General features: G+C 45.0%; 1 protein-coding gene across 1 annotated transcript in view; it reads right to left on the bottom strand.

Moving 5' to 3' along the window:
* DERA (deoxyribose-phosphate aldolase) overlaps positions 1–14,724 on the bottom strand; it is a 50,755-nt gene that overhangs the window by 11,742 nt on the left and 24,289 nt on the right. Inside the window, exon 6 of the mRNA XM_082239247.1 lies at positions 12,376–12,504. Coding sequence (XP_082095373.1) covers positions 12,376–12,504 — 129 coding nt within the window. The remainder of the gene's footprint in view (positions 1–12,375; positions 12,505–14,724) is intronic.

Here is a 14,724-nt window from a genome sequence, read left to right as displayed (position 1 = left end):
CTTCAAAATCCATCTCGCTCCATTCTCCAGTGGATTTAACGACTATTCAGCAACTCATTACTAAATAGAACAAGATGAACATTTTCCAGTTCATTAAAGAAATGTTCTATGTATTTTTGCATTGTCCTCATGATTCGTTACAGGGAGTCTTAATTACAAGATAATGGATAATGGTTATTAAACGGAGGCTCCAGTAATGAAGCTCTATTCATTTGCGAGCCTTGGAGACTGCAAAGAAGGGAAAATAAAATTACTAGCTTCAAAAGATTAACGGATCAAATTATTATTCAATTCTGAAAATCTCATTCAGACTTTGCAGAAACAAGAAGGGATTTTTTTTCAAAAAAATAATAATACTAGTATTAGGACTATAGTGGTGCACTTATTTTTTATTTTTTTAAAAAATAATAATATCTTAAGGCTATTAGCAGAATAATCAGCTTGAGATGTGATTATCAAACATACAGCCAATTTAGCAGCATCTTCTAACAAAGAAAACAATACATTTTTTTATTTCGTGGAACAAATTCTATTTATGATACGAGTGAGAGCTTGCTAGCAGGATTCCATAAAGAACATGGAAGATAAATGTTGCTCCTGAGCACTACAGTATAAAGGTATTATTAACATTTTATATTCCACTAATGAAAACAGAGACTTTGGAAAAAGGCGGAGGGGGGAAGGAGGGAGAGAAGCAAATGGCTTGCTTTAAAATGGAGGCCATTAAACATAATTCACACTAGCTTTATAAATAACGTATTTCTGGTCATATTGTTCAGCTGTCAGTGCCTTTTCTTTTTTTTTTAAGAGTGGTAATATAAAGGGCAAAGTTTAGAAAAAGAGAAAAGGTTGAGAATCTGATTCCATGGTAGTATGGAAGGACCGTTCTTCTGTGATACAGCACCTTCTCCCTTGCATGTAGAAGGTCCTAAGTTGAATGCCTGGCATCTCCAGGTAGGACTAGTAGAGAACCTTGCATGAAACCCCAGACAGCCTCTGTTGGCCACTGTCTTCTTCTTCTTTTTTGGCAATCACTCATAGCCAAGTAAGACTATCTTCCATAAACATGGCTTTAAAAGTGAGTCCATAAGTGACTGTGGAGGCCAATTCCGGATCCACACGTCCTTCCACAGTTGGGACATAAATTTCTGGGTAGGAGTTGATCCCGGTGAGGGTTTGCCAAATGTGCCTTCCTCTTAGCGCATTTCTTCCTCTTGTCCTGAGTTTGAATGTCTTCAAGCCCATGGCACCTTAGGGAAAGGCTGTTCTCCAACTGGAGCGCTTGCAGGCCAGTGTTTCCCAGTTGTCCATGTTTCAGAAGCATACAGCAAGGTTGGTAGTACAACAGCTTTGTAAACAAGCGTTTTGGTTTCCCCATGAATGTCCCGGTCCTGAAACACACTGCACTTCAATCAGGAGAGCCACTGTAGAGGTGGATGAACCAATGGATTTGACTCAGCATCAGGCAATTTCCAGTGTTCCACTCGATTCCCATCAAATGGTATTCAGAGGCATGTTGCATCCAACAGCTGGTGGAGAACATAGTCATCAGGGTTAGCAGCCATTACTAATCCTCTTCTGAAGACATCCAAGTTGGTGACCATCACTACCTCCTAGAGAAGATCCCATAGTTGAGTCACTCTGTCCTTCTGAACATTTTGGTTGCACATTTCTGAACCTTTCCCAACGCCACGATATCATTTCCGAGGTGAGGCATCCGGAACTGCACACAGTATTCCAAACGTAGCCGTCCCATAGATTTGTATAATGCCATTATGGTTATCAGCAGTTTTCCTTTCGTAGTGATCCCAAGCATAGACTTTTATCTTTTTTGCAGCTGCAACACACACTGGGTCAACATGTGGGTGCACAAATTGGAGCAAGAAATGAAGGAGAAGCAGGCCAGGCCAAAGAATGTCAGGACCGCAGTTTAAGGATGCAGTTTTGGGAGACTTTAAGTATTTAAGTTCCAGCTGGTGAATCCTACCACCTTGGGTGAGAAAATATAAATTCCCCCAGGGTGGGTTTGATATAAGAGAAATTGGGGAGCAAGCAGAAGGCAAATGCACACAACCTTTTGGAAAAGTCATTTTGGTCCACGTGTTTTTGTGGTTTCTTTTAAATCCTTCCTGGCCTACGTCTAGAAAGAGAAGGAAGACTACAATGTGAACTCACCACTATGGCACTCAGTTCAAACAATGGCCCCTTTTGCATTTGTAAAAACGGTAACCATTTACATGATTAAAACTGGGAGAGTGGTTTCCAGCTAGCTATATCCAAAAACAATATTATGGTCCCATTATTAAGCAGTAAAGAATAATAAGCAGCATAGCAATCACAGAGTAATCACAATCTTTACGTTTCAAAGTGCCATAAAGACCCTGGGGAGGTGATTATCTCCTGATAACCTCAGACTGCTTAAAGTTACTTTACTCTTAATAAAGAATAAGGACACAGTCTGCAATTTAAAATAATGCAGAGCAATCTGGCTGATGCATAATCTTTTGTATCACAGTTTTCACTGCAATCCTTTCAACCGCACTAATGAAAGTCCAAATTGGATGGCCCCGCGACGGAGTGTTAACCAAAAGCAACACGCTCCTCCCTCCACCCGTGAGTGTAAGGGGTGGGGATCCTGCTGGGGATCTTATATCCCCCAACCTATGTGAATCAAGTCTCGCAAGAAAGCCTGCAGAGGGCACAAGGGCTGCTGCGCTTACATCCTGCTTGCAGACTTTCCGCAGGCATCTGGTTGGCCACTGTGGACTAAATGAATCCATCAGGGTCCTTCTTAGGTTCTTATGGCTGCTTGTGGTTTCAAAGCCCCTTGCACAGCACTTCGCACGGGGCTTTGCAGGCTCCGCTGACCAGCAGGGCCTGCAAACCTCCACCCTTTCAGCCCAACTGCATTTTAAACTGCCCCACACCTGAGATCATACACGATGCCAAGTGTAGGGGCAGGCTGCCCTGGCTTGGCTGAAATAGCCTCTTGGGTCCAGTGGGGTAGTCTGGCATGGCCCTGAGGTACGCAAGTTGGATATTCCTCAATGCTGTTTCAACCCAACCAAGGCCGGCCCGATACGTTTTGTTGGCTGACCTGGAACAGCAAAACCCCCCCCCCCATGCATAGACACACCCTCATGAGTCAATGTACATGGTACTCCTGAGCTTGCACAGAACTGGCATTGACTATTTTAATTGGGAGCATTTTTTTTAAAAAAAACCATTAGTCACATTGCTGTCTGCCTTGTATTCCCAAAGGGCCAAAGATATGAGGCCTTTAAACCCAAGGAACCAGTGGTAAGCATTTGCTATAAGGTGTTGATCCTACTGAGTTAATGCATTTTCCTCTCTCCCTTTCATTAAATTGATCCGGCGGGGAGGATGCATAAACATGTATATCACACACAGAAACACACACATACACACACACACATTCTCCTAAAGGGAGCTCAGGGCAGCTAACTAAAATATAGTATATGCAACAACAGAGCAAGAAATTTGACTTAAAATATTAATAAAACGACACAAAACACCCATAACGAAACAGAATAACACAACAGCAGTATCAGCAGGGAGTGGCGGGCGGGAATCTTACACTGGGGGAAGAGACATTTTCATTTGTTGGCATCTGTCTGTCTCAAGAGACAATGGAAGAGTGTGGCATCAGGGGTGAAGTCATACAGTTGGAGAGTTTCAACGCCTGCTGTGGCTGTAGAGACAGATACGGGAGAGACATGTGTTGTTGCAGCTGGGGCAGATGAAGGCGTCTGGTTGCGCTGCTGCGGTTGCACCAGGGTATTTCTTCTCTCCATGCTCCTCCCAGCCGTCATTCCTCCTCTGGTCACTGCTGTGGATACATGACCTTGACCGTCTGTCTCCAGGCAGTCTGAGGTCATCTGCAAGGGATTCCCACATGGCAGAGTTACTGTCGCCAGTCTTCATGTCACTTCTGAAGACATCTTTATTACGCAATTGGTCTGCCAATGGGCCTGGTGCCTGCTCCCCATAGAGCACATTCTTGCCCTCATCCATTCTGTGGACATGACAAAGCCAGCGTAGACGTCACTGAGACAGCATTGCGATCATGCTGGGAACCTTCACTTTGGGAGAGCGCATCTTTGTTTGAGACTCTGTCCTGCCATGTGGTGCCCAAAATTTTCCTGACATATAGCCAGGGTCAGATTACTTGTACAGTCTTACCCTAAGATGGACACCTTGCTTAACCTCATGAGAGGGCCAACACTGACTACCCACCATGGCAGGAGCAGTTGTGGAAAGGGCTGTAGCTCATTGACAGTGCATCTGCTTTGAACCCAAAAGGTTCTAGGTTCAATCCCTGGCATTTCCAGGTGGGACCAGGAATGTCCTGGCTGAAAATCCTAATTAGGAGCCACTCCTAATCTGCATAGGTGCCAACAATGCTAAACTAGATGGATCAGTGATCTGACAAGGTAGCTTGTTATGTTTCTGAGATTTGGTGTATATGATACACTGCATTGCACAACTTTTTATTTTTAAGCCCATCTTCCAAATGTATTCATTTGCTTGTAACCTAGCCTTCCTTGAATAGCTCTGAGATATGGGGCTCTCTTGAAGTCTCTCCCAATCGAGTCCATACCAGCTCAGCCTCAACAAAGCAACAATGCCGGATGTTCCCAGACGATTCCCTTCAACTTATTTTGCACGGAGCCACGGAACATTTCCAGCAACTCGATTTAACTTTGATGCTTTCCAGTGTCAGCAGTAAGTTGTTAACTAATTTTATTAATAAAAGCCTATTGTCTACCAAACTTGGAGGAAAGTTGCTGAAATGGAAAAATGAGCTGCTTGAAATGGATTTAGAAAAAATATATTACACTGAACAAAGCAAGCTGGGAAATTAGGCTCCTTTATCAGGCTCTGAAAGTGCTATGAATTTTAAACATAACTTTTTTTTAAAAGGCAGATATATATTTTTTTTTAAAAAAACACACACGCAACCAAGATCACCACACTTCAATGTCAACTTGAGTGTATTTTTCAATGGTTTCTGATAAAAGCACTCGACTTGCAATAAAAGTTCATGCCTAGAAGGAAGGCAGAAGTTATCTCTGCTTTGAAACCTTTAGGCTTTAAGTATAAATGCCTCGACTGTGTCAACCCTTCCTCCCACACACACACACAAAGTCTGCACCAAAGACATTAAAAAAATTATCTGCAAGGGAGATAAGTGATGAAACTTACAAAAGCAAATGTTTGTCCTTGTTAGCTATCCATTTCCACAGCACCACGAGCATACATGGCATTCTACAGAATCGGATATCGTGGGACAAGTGCCTGCCCCAAGGAGCTTACAGGCTGTCTTTCCATAATGAGGGAGGGGGAGCATGGAAAGGTGGGTGGGAGAGGCTGTGTCCATGCCATAGTTGTCAACTTTTCCCTTTTCTTGTGAGGAATCCTATGCGGAATAAGGGAATTTCCCTGAAAAAAGGGAAACGTTGACAGCTATGGTCCATGCACATTTCAGTATCTACCCCCAATATCTATAAGGAATAGATTTCAGTGGTTCTTAAGGAGATCTAATGCAATTAGCTCTTTATCAACAGAAAATAACAACACTCTGGTTCGCCATATTCCAGCTAAGATGCTGCTGAAAAGGTAAAAGGTAATGGACCCCTGGATGGTTAAGTTCAGTCAAAGGTGGCTATGGGGTTGTGGCGCTCATCTCGCGGGAGGGAGCCGGCGTTTGTCCACAGACAGCTTTCCGGGTCCTGTGGCTGGCAGGACTAAACCATTTCTGGTGCAACGGAACACTGTGACGGAAACCAGAGTGCATGGAAACGCCGTTTACCTTCCCGCCACAGTGGTACCTATTTATTTACTTGCACTGGTGTGCTTTCAAACTGCTAGGTTGGCAGGAGCTGGGACAGAGCAATGGGAGCTCACCCTGTTGCGGGGATTCGGACCTCCAACCTTCCGATCGGCAAGTCTCAGTGGTTTAGACCACAGCACCACCCGCATCCCTTTACCTTTTTTATGCTGCTGAAACTGACTACTAGCTCGACCCTCCTCTGCTAGCTTATCGCTCTGGATTCCTCCCAAGCAGACGAAGGCTGAATCGAGCGGGCAAGCTCCTCCTCTGGGCCTGTCTGGCCTATTGCTCCGCAATGTGCAGGACTCTCCTCGATTGAGGTGTCAGAGGGAGAGGTGAGCCAGCAGGACTAGGACTGCTTTGCTGCTGCTGCTGTGTAGCTGGGCCAATCTGACTTCTCTCTATATAAGTCTGCGCTCGCACTGTGACTCTCAGCCTTTGGCCCTGTCCTGTAAGGTCCTCCTTCTCCTGACCCCCCTTGATCACTCAAACCCCCTGCCTCCAGCACCTCCCAGCTCCTTCCTTCTACAGACTGCCCTTTGGTGTCCCACCACCAGGACCCAGGACTTAAGTCTTCTTCTTCTGTGCCCTCCCTGGGGGGCTTTTGGGCAGGCGGCTCCCACCACTCTTCCTCATCCAGTCAGTCCCGGACACTCTGCACTAGAACTTCTACCGATTCCTCCTTCTGTGTCTGTGCTGCATATACAGGATACTACCATATGCAGTTCTGCTGAAGCACAATCGCCACACACAAAATCAGAGCACTGCTGAGTGATCGCTGTAAACACAGGAGGGAAGCTGCATTTAGCATTCCTGGCTGCAAGTTTATTTAAAATAATTTTATGCCAGCCCTTCGCTAAAACAACAGACAACTCCCAGGGTGGTTTACTACAAGGCAATAAAAACAAAGAAACATAAAAACCCAACAAATATGGACAAACAAACAATAAATCAAAATCGGGAAAACGGCAGCAGAGAAGACACAACCCAACAATTCAGTGTGAAAAACAGAACTTCACAGCCAGCTTGTATGAGATCAGGGATGGGGAGCCAGGAGCACTCCAGACATGGTTGGACTACAATTCCCATCATCCCAGACTCTTGGCCATGCTGGCTGGGGCTGGAGCCCCAGCAGTGACAGGAAGGTCACAAGTCTCTCACTCCTGGATGACACAGTATTGAGACGAAGAGGTGAATGGTAAGTATAATTCTATGCTAGAAGACAGAGGGCCTGGAAAGGGGGGAAGCCAAAATGACTTCAGAGGGCAGTTTGCAGGCAGGGGGCCATGACCAAGAAGACTCTGTCTTTGGGGAAAAGGGATGCAGCTCAGTGGAAGAGCATCTGGTTTGGTCCCCAATTCAACCCCACAGCATCTCCAGGGAGGGCTGAGGAGAGACTCCTTCCTGAAACCCTGGACAGCTGTTTTCGGCCAACTGTATACACTATTCAACTACATGGACCAATGGCCTAACAAGGCAAGTTCCTATGTTCTCTTCAATCACCACTTGCTTGCCTAACTTATCAATCTTATCATCAAAGTTTTAAATGTTCATAGATGTTTCTAATGTGGCTTCTTTATGTCTTTTTTAAAAAACTTTAAACAGAACCGTTTGGCTGCTTTGCTGTTTGCGAGCCTGGGCTCCTTTGGGAGGGAAGGCGTGGGGGAAATTCCCCTTGGGTTTTCGAGTACGGAGACTCACGCCAAGTTCCCAGAAGGCCAGGCTTTATTCAGCAATGCATTGCAGGACAGAGTCCAAGGAGCCTGAGAGAACCTTCCATCACGACACAGGAAAAATAAACGTCACATCGGCTGTTCGTACACACTATTGTCTTCATCCAACCGCAGTCCTTGAAAACATACACTCAGCCCATTTTCTTTCACTGAACATGCAGACACCTCCTCGTGCCTTATCTGGAGTTGTTCTTCACTCTAACAGTCAGCGTTCGATTCCTCCTAAACTGGTTCTTACTGGTTTTATATGGTCAGGCTGCCCTCTTGCATACGTGACGTCGACCTCGGCGATAACGGGTTTTCCATTCCATGTCAGTGGCCAGCAAAGAAATCCAGCAAGCAAGATGGCGGCAAGGGCGTTCAGGTCACCAAAGATGATCCTAGCGTTCTGCCAGGTAGCTGACGTTTCAGGAGGAAACTTGGGTCCCAAGTTCTCAAAGTATTTAAAAAGCAACTCTCTTCAAACCTGCCCACCACCGCCAGCAGCTTTGTAGCATGAGGGAACTGAAGAAACAGCATTCGCTTGAGAACTTCAGAGAATCCACACCCTGCCTTTCTCAAGGCATTTGATGTGCCCTGGGAGATCCTTGGCTCTTGCGCCTCACCTGCTTCTGCTTCTTTTTGCCCTTGTTCTTTGAAAGGCAGGAGACGTTTGATCAACGAGTGGCCCAGATCAAGTCTTTTGCGACTTCAAAACACGGCTCTCATTTGTACCTTTTCCCGCCTCCTAACATCCAGCTGACTTCGTCCGGGAGAGTTTGGGCTCCGGAGGACAAATGAAACTTATTTAAATAGCTTTATATTAAAATAGTCCATCATAAGCATTAACATGCAACCCCTGTCCCTCAAAAGAAAGGAAAATAAAAAAGCCCACTCAAAAAAAAAAAAAGGAAAAGAAATTAGCACAAGGGAATTAAATATTTATATCAAATACAACTCTTATATATCTCTCTGGAGATAGGAGGCAGGCGGGAATCTTGTCGGAAAATAAAATTTAAAAGAATGGGTGGGAGTGATAATTTTTTTTCAAAAGGGGGGGGGAGGCTTGTTCTTCTCTCCTGCAACTGATTGCGGGCTAAAATATCCATCTGGAAACGCCAAGCATCTGTTCGGTGGCAGCTGTAAGTAACATTACCCACACTCAAGACAATTTATATCTTTCCCTTTTATTAAAAAAATAAACAGGCCCCTTTAAATTATTCACCAGCAAATTAAAACAGACACAAGCGCAGCCGCAGCAGCAGCGAGGGGGGTGGCTCAGGAACCCAAGAAAGGAAGAGAACGCAAAACTACCTCTGGAGGGGAGACAAGCCAAGACCTCTTCCATTGGACTGAGCAGCCCGCAATTCATGCACTGACCCAACCAATTTTCAATACAAGAGAAGCTCTGAAAGCTCAGATACGGTATCAAAAGCTGCATCTATAAATAATTAAAAAAACACACAGAGAGAGGTGCCAACTCTGCAAGTCTTTTCCTCCCTTCACAAAGCAGGCTGCGTGATCTCTGACTTTGGTTTTCATTGCACCTTTTCAACGGTTTTGGACCGTCGTCTCCCTCTGCCCGTCTTGCTAGTTTCCCTATTCACCACAAGCAATGTCTGCTTGCTTTCTGAATGGGTTTCAAGTGTTTTATATAACTGTGCTTTAATTCAGCTCCAGTGTCTAAATACAGAGATGTGTGAGTTTTCCTTCTAAAGAGAGTTGGACCTCAGTAGCAGCTGCTGCCAAAGCACCGTCCTTTTAATGCCCCTTTAAAATGTGGGGATTTTGGGGTGGGGAGGAGTTATTGGGTTGTTTTTATTTTGGTTATGTATTTTGTATTTTTATACTGTCATTTCATCTTGTGAACTGCCCTGAAACCTGCAGGTATAGGGTGGCATACAAATACTAACAACAACAACAGACCTCCTTCCTGGAAATTGCACAGCAATCCAGGGCGAAACAGCCTTCCCAGCCCAACCTCAGTTACTTGGGAAGCCTGGCATGGGACTGTAGGCCTTATTCAAGGCTGAATAAAAATGAGGCATGGAATTGATTAAAGTGGATTGGGAGAGGTTTTCATCCTCTCTTGTGCTACTAGAACGTGGGGACTTCCAATGAAGCTGAATAGAGTGGTTCAGGACAGAGGCAAAATCTGTACCACACATCTAAAGCACTATTATACCATTTTAAACAGTTAAGGCTTCCCCCCAAAGCATCCTGGGAACTGAAGTTTGTCAATGGAGCTGAGAGTTGTTACCTATTCCACACACAGAGCTACAACTCTCAGAGTTCCTGGGGCAACTCAGTCAGCAGAGCATGAGACTATTCACCTAAGGATCTTGGGTTCGAGCCCCATGTAAAAGATTCCTGCACTGCCGAGGGTTGGGCTAGATGACTCTTGTGGTCCCTTCCAACTCTACGATTCCCGGGAAGAGGGCTTGCTAGTTAAACCACTCTGGGAATGCTACCCCAGTGAGAGAAATAAAGATCCTCTGGCAACTCTCTCAGAACCCTTAAAAAAAAAAAAAAACAGTTCCCAGGATGCTTTGAGAAAAGCCATGAGGTGGTTTAACAGGGCTTTAAATTTATGGTGCAGATGTAGCCAGAAAAGAAAGAAGTAGTTATTCTTCTCACAGCACATGATCTATTGCATGGGTAGGCAAACTAAGGCCCGGGGACCGGATCCGGCCCAATCGCCTTCTAAATCCAGCCCGCGGACGGTCCAGGAATCAGCATGTTTTTACATGAGTAGAATGTGTCCTTTTATTTAAAATTGAATCTCTGGGTTATTTGTGGGGCCTGCTTGGTGTTTTTACATGAGTAGAATGTGTGCTTTTATTTAAAATGTATCTCTGGGTTATTTGTGAGGCCTAGGAATTCGTTTATTTCTCCCCTATATATATATAGAGAGAGAGCAACTGTATATATATATAGTCCGGACCCCCACAAGGTCTGAGGGACAGTGGACTGGCCCCCTGCTGAAAAGGTTTGCTGACCCCTGACAGACTTCACCTCCACAAGAGGCTTTCCTTGTCCAGGGTGCTGGTTTAGCAGCCAGCCTCTTTTTAATGTCCTTCCATTAGTGCTGGCTTATTATTATGATTTATTGCATTTATACACTACTTTTATCTTCCAAGGACCTTGTGGTTGTGGTTCTCTTCCTCCCCATTCCATTCCAATCCTCGCAACAAGCCCATGAGGTAGGTTAAGGCGAAGACACGACGACAGGCCCAAGGTCACCCAGCGAGCTTCATGGCTGAGTGGGGATTCGAACCCTGGTCTCCCGGGTCCTATTCCAACACTCTAACCATTACGCCATACTGGCTTCCAACGGAGGGCTCGTTTCTCAGAATTTCTGAGGAGAAGGAAACGCTCCGCTTTCACAGTGTGGTCTGATGCGTTTGGCCGCTGCACTCGATTCAAACGGAAACAAAAACACGCTTAGCCGCTAACAAAGCCGCAGATCGATGAAAGCTATTGTGTATATTTAAAAATGGGAAGCTGCCACGATGCTGTTATAACAATAAGGGCCGAGGAGGGAGGGGGGAATAGTGTTAACAGCAGAGCCATCTGCTGTGCTGCAGTGAAACTGCATTTCAAAAAACACAGGGTGGAAAGGAGAGGTGAACTTCGGAACTTATTTTTATTTAAGGAAAAATCAAAACAAAGATTTTGAGAACCCCGCAGTGTTAAATTAACCAGCAGCCCCACTCTAGTAGTTCTGTAGGAAAGGGTGCTAATTCTGCAGGGCTAACTGCCCACTTAACGGTTATTTTCTGAATTTGTTCCCTACCCTTCACCGTAAGGTCCGAGTGTGGGTTACAACAATATAAAAATACATTAAAACTAGTTTCAAAAATTAGGGTTGGTCCTGAATATCTATGGTTAGTGTTTAACCAAGAGTTATTCAAAGTAAACCCACTGAAATTAATGAACATGATGAAGTTAGGCTCATAAATTTTAATACGTCTACTCTGAGTAAAGCTAAGCTGAATACCACCCTTTATTTTAGGAGTCAAAGGGAAGGGTGGAGAGGTACATCATTGGGTCTGCCTGGGAACTGGGCCATGGTATCATGGATGTTCAAGCTTTTTGGTTCAAGTATTCCTGCAGTGTCCCCTAGTCCTGCTATAGTAGATCTGACTGCTCTTCATGTGGCTTCTCTTTCACCTTGCCTTGGCGCACTCTGCTCCACACAAGGCCTCCCACAATCTGGGCTGCAGTGGGCCTTGTTGCCAAAAAACAGCCGGTCATAACAGCCATTTATTATATCATTCCCTCCGACATGGGACACGGGTGGCGCTGTGGGTTAAACCACAGAGCCTAGGACTTGCTGATCAGAAGGTTGGCGGTTCGAATCCCAGCAACGGGGTGTGCTCCTGTTGCTCGGTCCCAGCTCCTGCCAACCTAGCAGTTCGAAAACACATCAAAGTGCAAGGAGATAAATAGGTACTGCTCTGGTGGGAAGGTAAACGGTGTTTCCACGTGCTGCGCTGGTTCACCAGAAGTGGCTTAGTCATGCTGGCTACATGACCCGGAAGCTGCACGCCGGCTCCCTCGGTCAATAAAGCAAGATGAGCACCGCAACCCCAGAGTCGGCCACGACTGGACCTAATGGTCCGAGGTCTATTTACCTTTACCCTCCAACATGTCCAGGCCAAAAACTGTGTGAGTCAAGTGACCTGCACGAGATCACAGTCCTGAGGAAAGTGCAGGTGATGCAGGGTGGGGGATAACAAGCAACTAGCAATTGTATTTATTAAATAATATAAATAAATAAATAAAGGAAGGAAGGAAGGAAGTTACCTGCCATCATGGCTACAAGACTTGCTTTGTAGACATTAGTAAGCGATCCCAGCTCTCCTGTCCCCAAAATAGTTTTCATATGAGCTTCTCCACAGGCCTGACGACACTGACGTATTTCTTCGTAGAGACCTAGCAGAAAGGAATTTTTTTTGGTTAATAATAATAACAATAATAATAATAATTTTAAACTTATATCCTGACCATCTTGCTGGGTTTCCCCAGTCACGCTGGGTGGCTTACAACATATATAAAAACACAACAAAGCATTGAATATTAAAAACCAAAATATCCTATACGAGCAACAAACCAACCAATAAATCAATAGAGACCAATAACAACAATAACAACAGGCTCTTCTTGTGTTCTTAACACAGAAGGACAGCAAGTAGCTGGATTCCCTCTTCTGCCAACCCCTAGCGAGACTAGCCCGTTTTTTTATTTATTTATTGGCTGGCTAGCAATTGGGGGGGGCTGGGTATTTACAATGCTGTGAGTGTGTTAATTGCCTCTTGCTCCTGCTATTAGACAGCACACTTGCTTTGAAATTCTATGACGCACTCTGTATTCGTAAAATTCGTAATGTGGGTGAAAACGTCCTTGATTCTCCCCAGCAGCAGCACCCTCAGTCTCTCCTTTCTTTCCTTTCCCCCTTTTTAGAGCTTTTTAAAAAGCCCATGGCAAAGTTGAGGATCGTGCTTGATGGATGCCTGGTGGCCGTTCGGAACAAGTCTCCACGTTCTTAATACATTTCAAAAAATGCTGAAAATGTTAAGTACTTTAGTGTACGTCCAATTACGCCAAGCCTTAAGTTAAATCTGCTGTTACCTATTGTTGAGTATCTTCACGCCACTTGAACTATAATTTGTCTAAGCCTGGTCTTTTAACAATTATTTTAAGTGCTCTCTAATGGATTGGAATATAAAAGCAACTGCTTTGTGTCGGCTCCCTCTTTGAGTTTGGGAGCTGAGTCCTTGCACTGGAGTTACTGAACTCCTTTCTGATAGATGACTTTCCCTAACAATTTTCCATTAGTGCAAAGAAAATGTTAAAAACACACACGATTTTTCTCTCTTGCATTTACTTCCCCGCATCCCCACTAATATACCACGACCAAGGGACAAAGAACGTGATGTAGCTCTGAACATGGGCTTCAGTCCTAAAATGTTAGCTTAAGGAGCAGCCACCATCGCTTCTGTAGAGTGGCTTGAACGATGTGGGGTGTGTTATCAGGGGAGCAGGGGACGGGAAGTTTTCCTCTTCTGAATTTCCTGTTTACTTATTTATTGTGTCTGCACCCTACGTCAGGCATAGACAAACTCGGCCCTCCAGATGCTTTGGGACTACAACTCCCATCATCCCTAGCTAACAGGACCAGTGGTCAGGGATGATGGGCATTGTAGTCTCAAAACATCTGGAGGGCCGAGTTTGCCTGCCCTGTGTTTTCCTCAAGGAGCTCAAGGTGGTGTTTGTGATTCTTCCCCTCCTCATTTAATCTCCACAGTAGGTTAGGTGAGAGGCAGGAAGTGGCTCAAGGTCATCCAGTGAGCATAGTTCTTTATTATTGTAAATCTATCTCACCTGTTCTCCAAGGAGCTCAAGATTGCATGCATGGTTTGACCACCCCCCTCCTTTTTACCCTACTCCTGTGGAGTAGGTCTGCTGAGAGATGGTGACTGGCCCAAGGTAATCCCGTAAACGTCGTGGCTGAGTGGGGATTTGAACTCTGGCATCCAAGGTCCTAGCCCGACACTTTCACCACCACATCTTAGGCTCCAAGCTTTGAACATCTAGCCTCTAGATATGGAAGAGTGCAGCCTCTCCCAAAATAACCTAACAGATTGGAGAACTGGGCCACAACCAACAAAAATAATTTCAATAGAGAGACATGTAAGGTTCTGCACTTAGGCAGGAAGAACTGGATGCACAAATACAAGCTGGGGGGCACCTGGCTTGCCAGTAGTTCATATGAAAAAGATCTAGGGGTCTACGTAGACCACAAGCTTCACATGAGTCAACAGTGAGTTGAATTCTGGGCAGCACATTTAAGAAGGATATTGACATCTTAAAAAGCAGAGACATCACCTTGCCAACAAAGGTCCGTATAGTGAAAGCTATGGTTTTCCCAGTAGTGATGTATGGAAGTGAGAGCTGGACCATAAAGAAGGTTGATCGCTGAAGAATTGATGCTTTTGAATTATGGTGCTGGAGGAGACTCTTGAGAGTCCCATGGACTGCAAGAAGATTAAGCCTCTCCATTCTGAAGGAAATCAGCCCTGAGTGCTCACAGGAAGGACAGATCGTGAAGCTGAGGCTCCAATACTTTGGCCACCTCATGAGAAGAGAAGACTC

This window comes from Podarcis vaucheri (assembly GCF_965113315.1).
Source record: "Podarcis vaucheri genome assembly, chromosome: 10".
Taxonomy (NCBI): domain Eukaryota; kingdom Metazoa; phylum Chordata; class Lepidosauria; order Squamata; family Lacertidae; genus Podarcis; species Podarcis vaucheri.
This window is presented reverse-complemented; position numbering and strand designations above follow the sequence as displayed.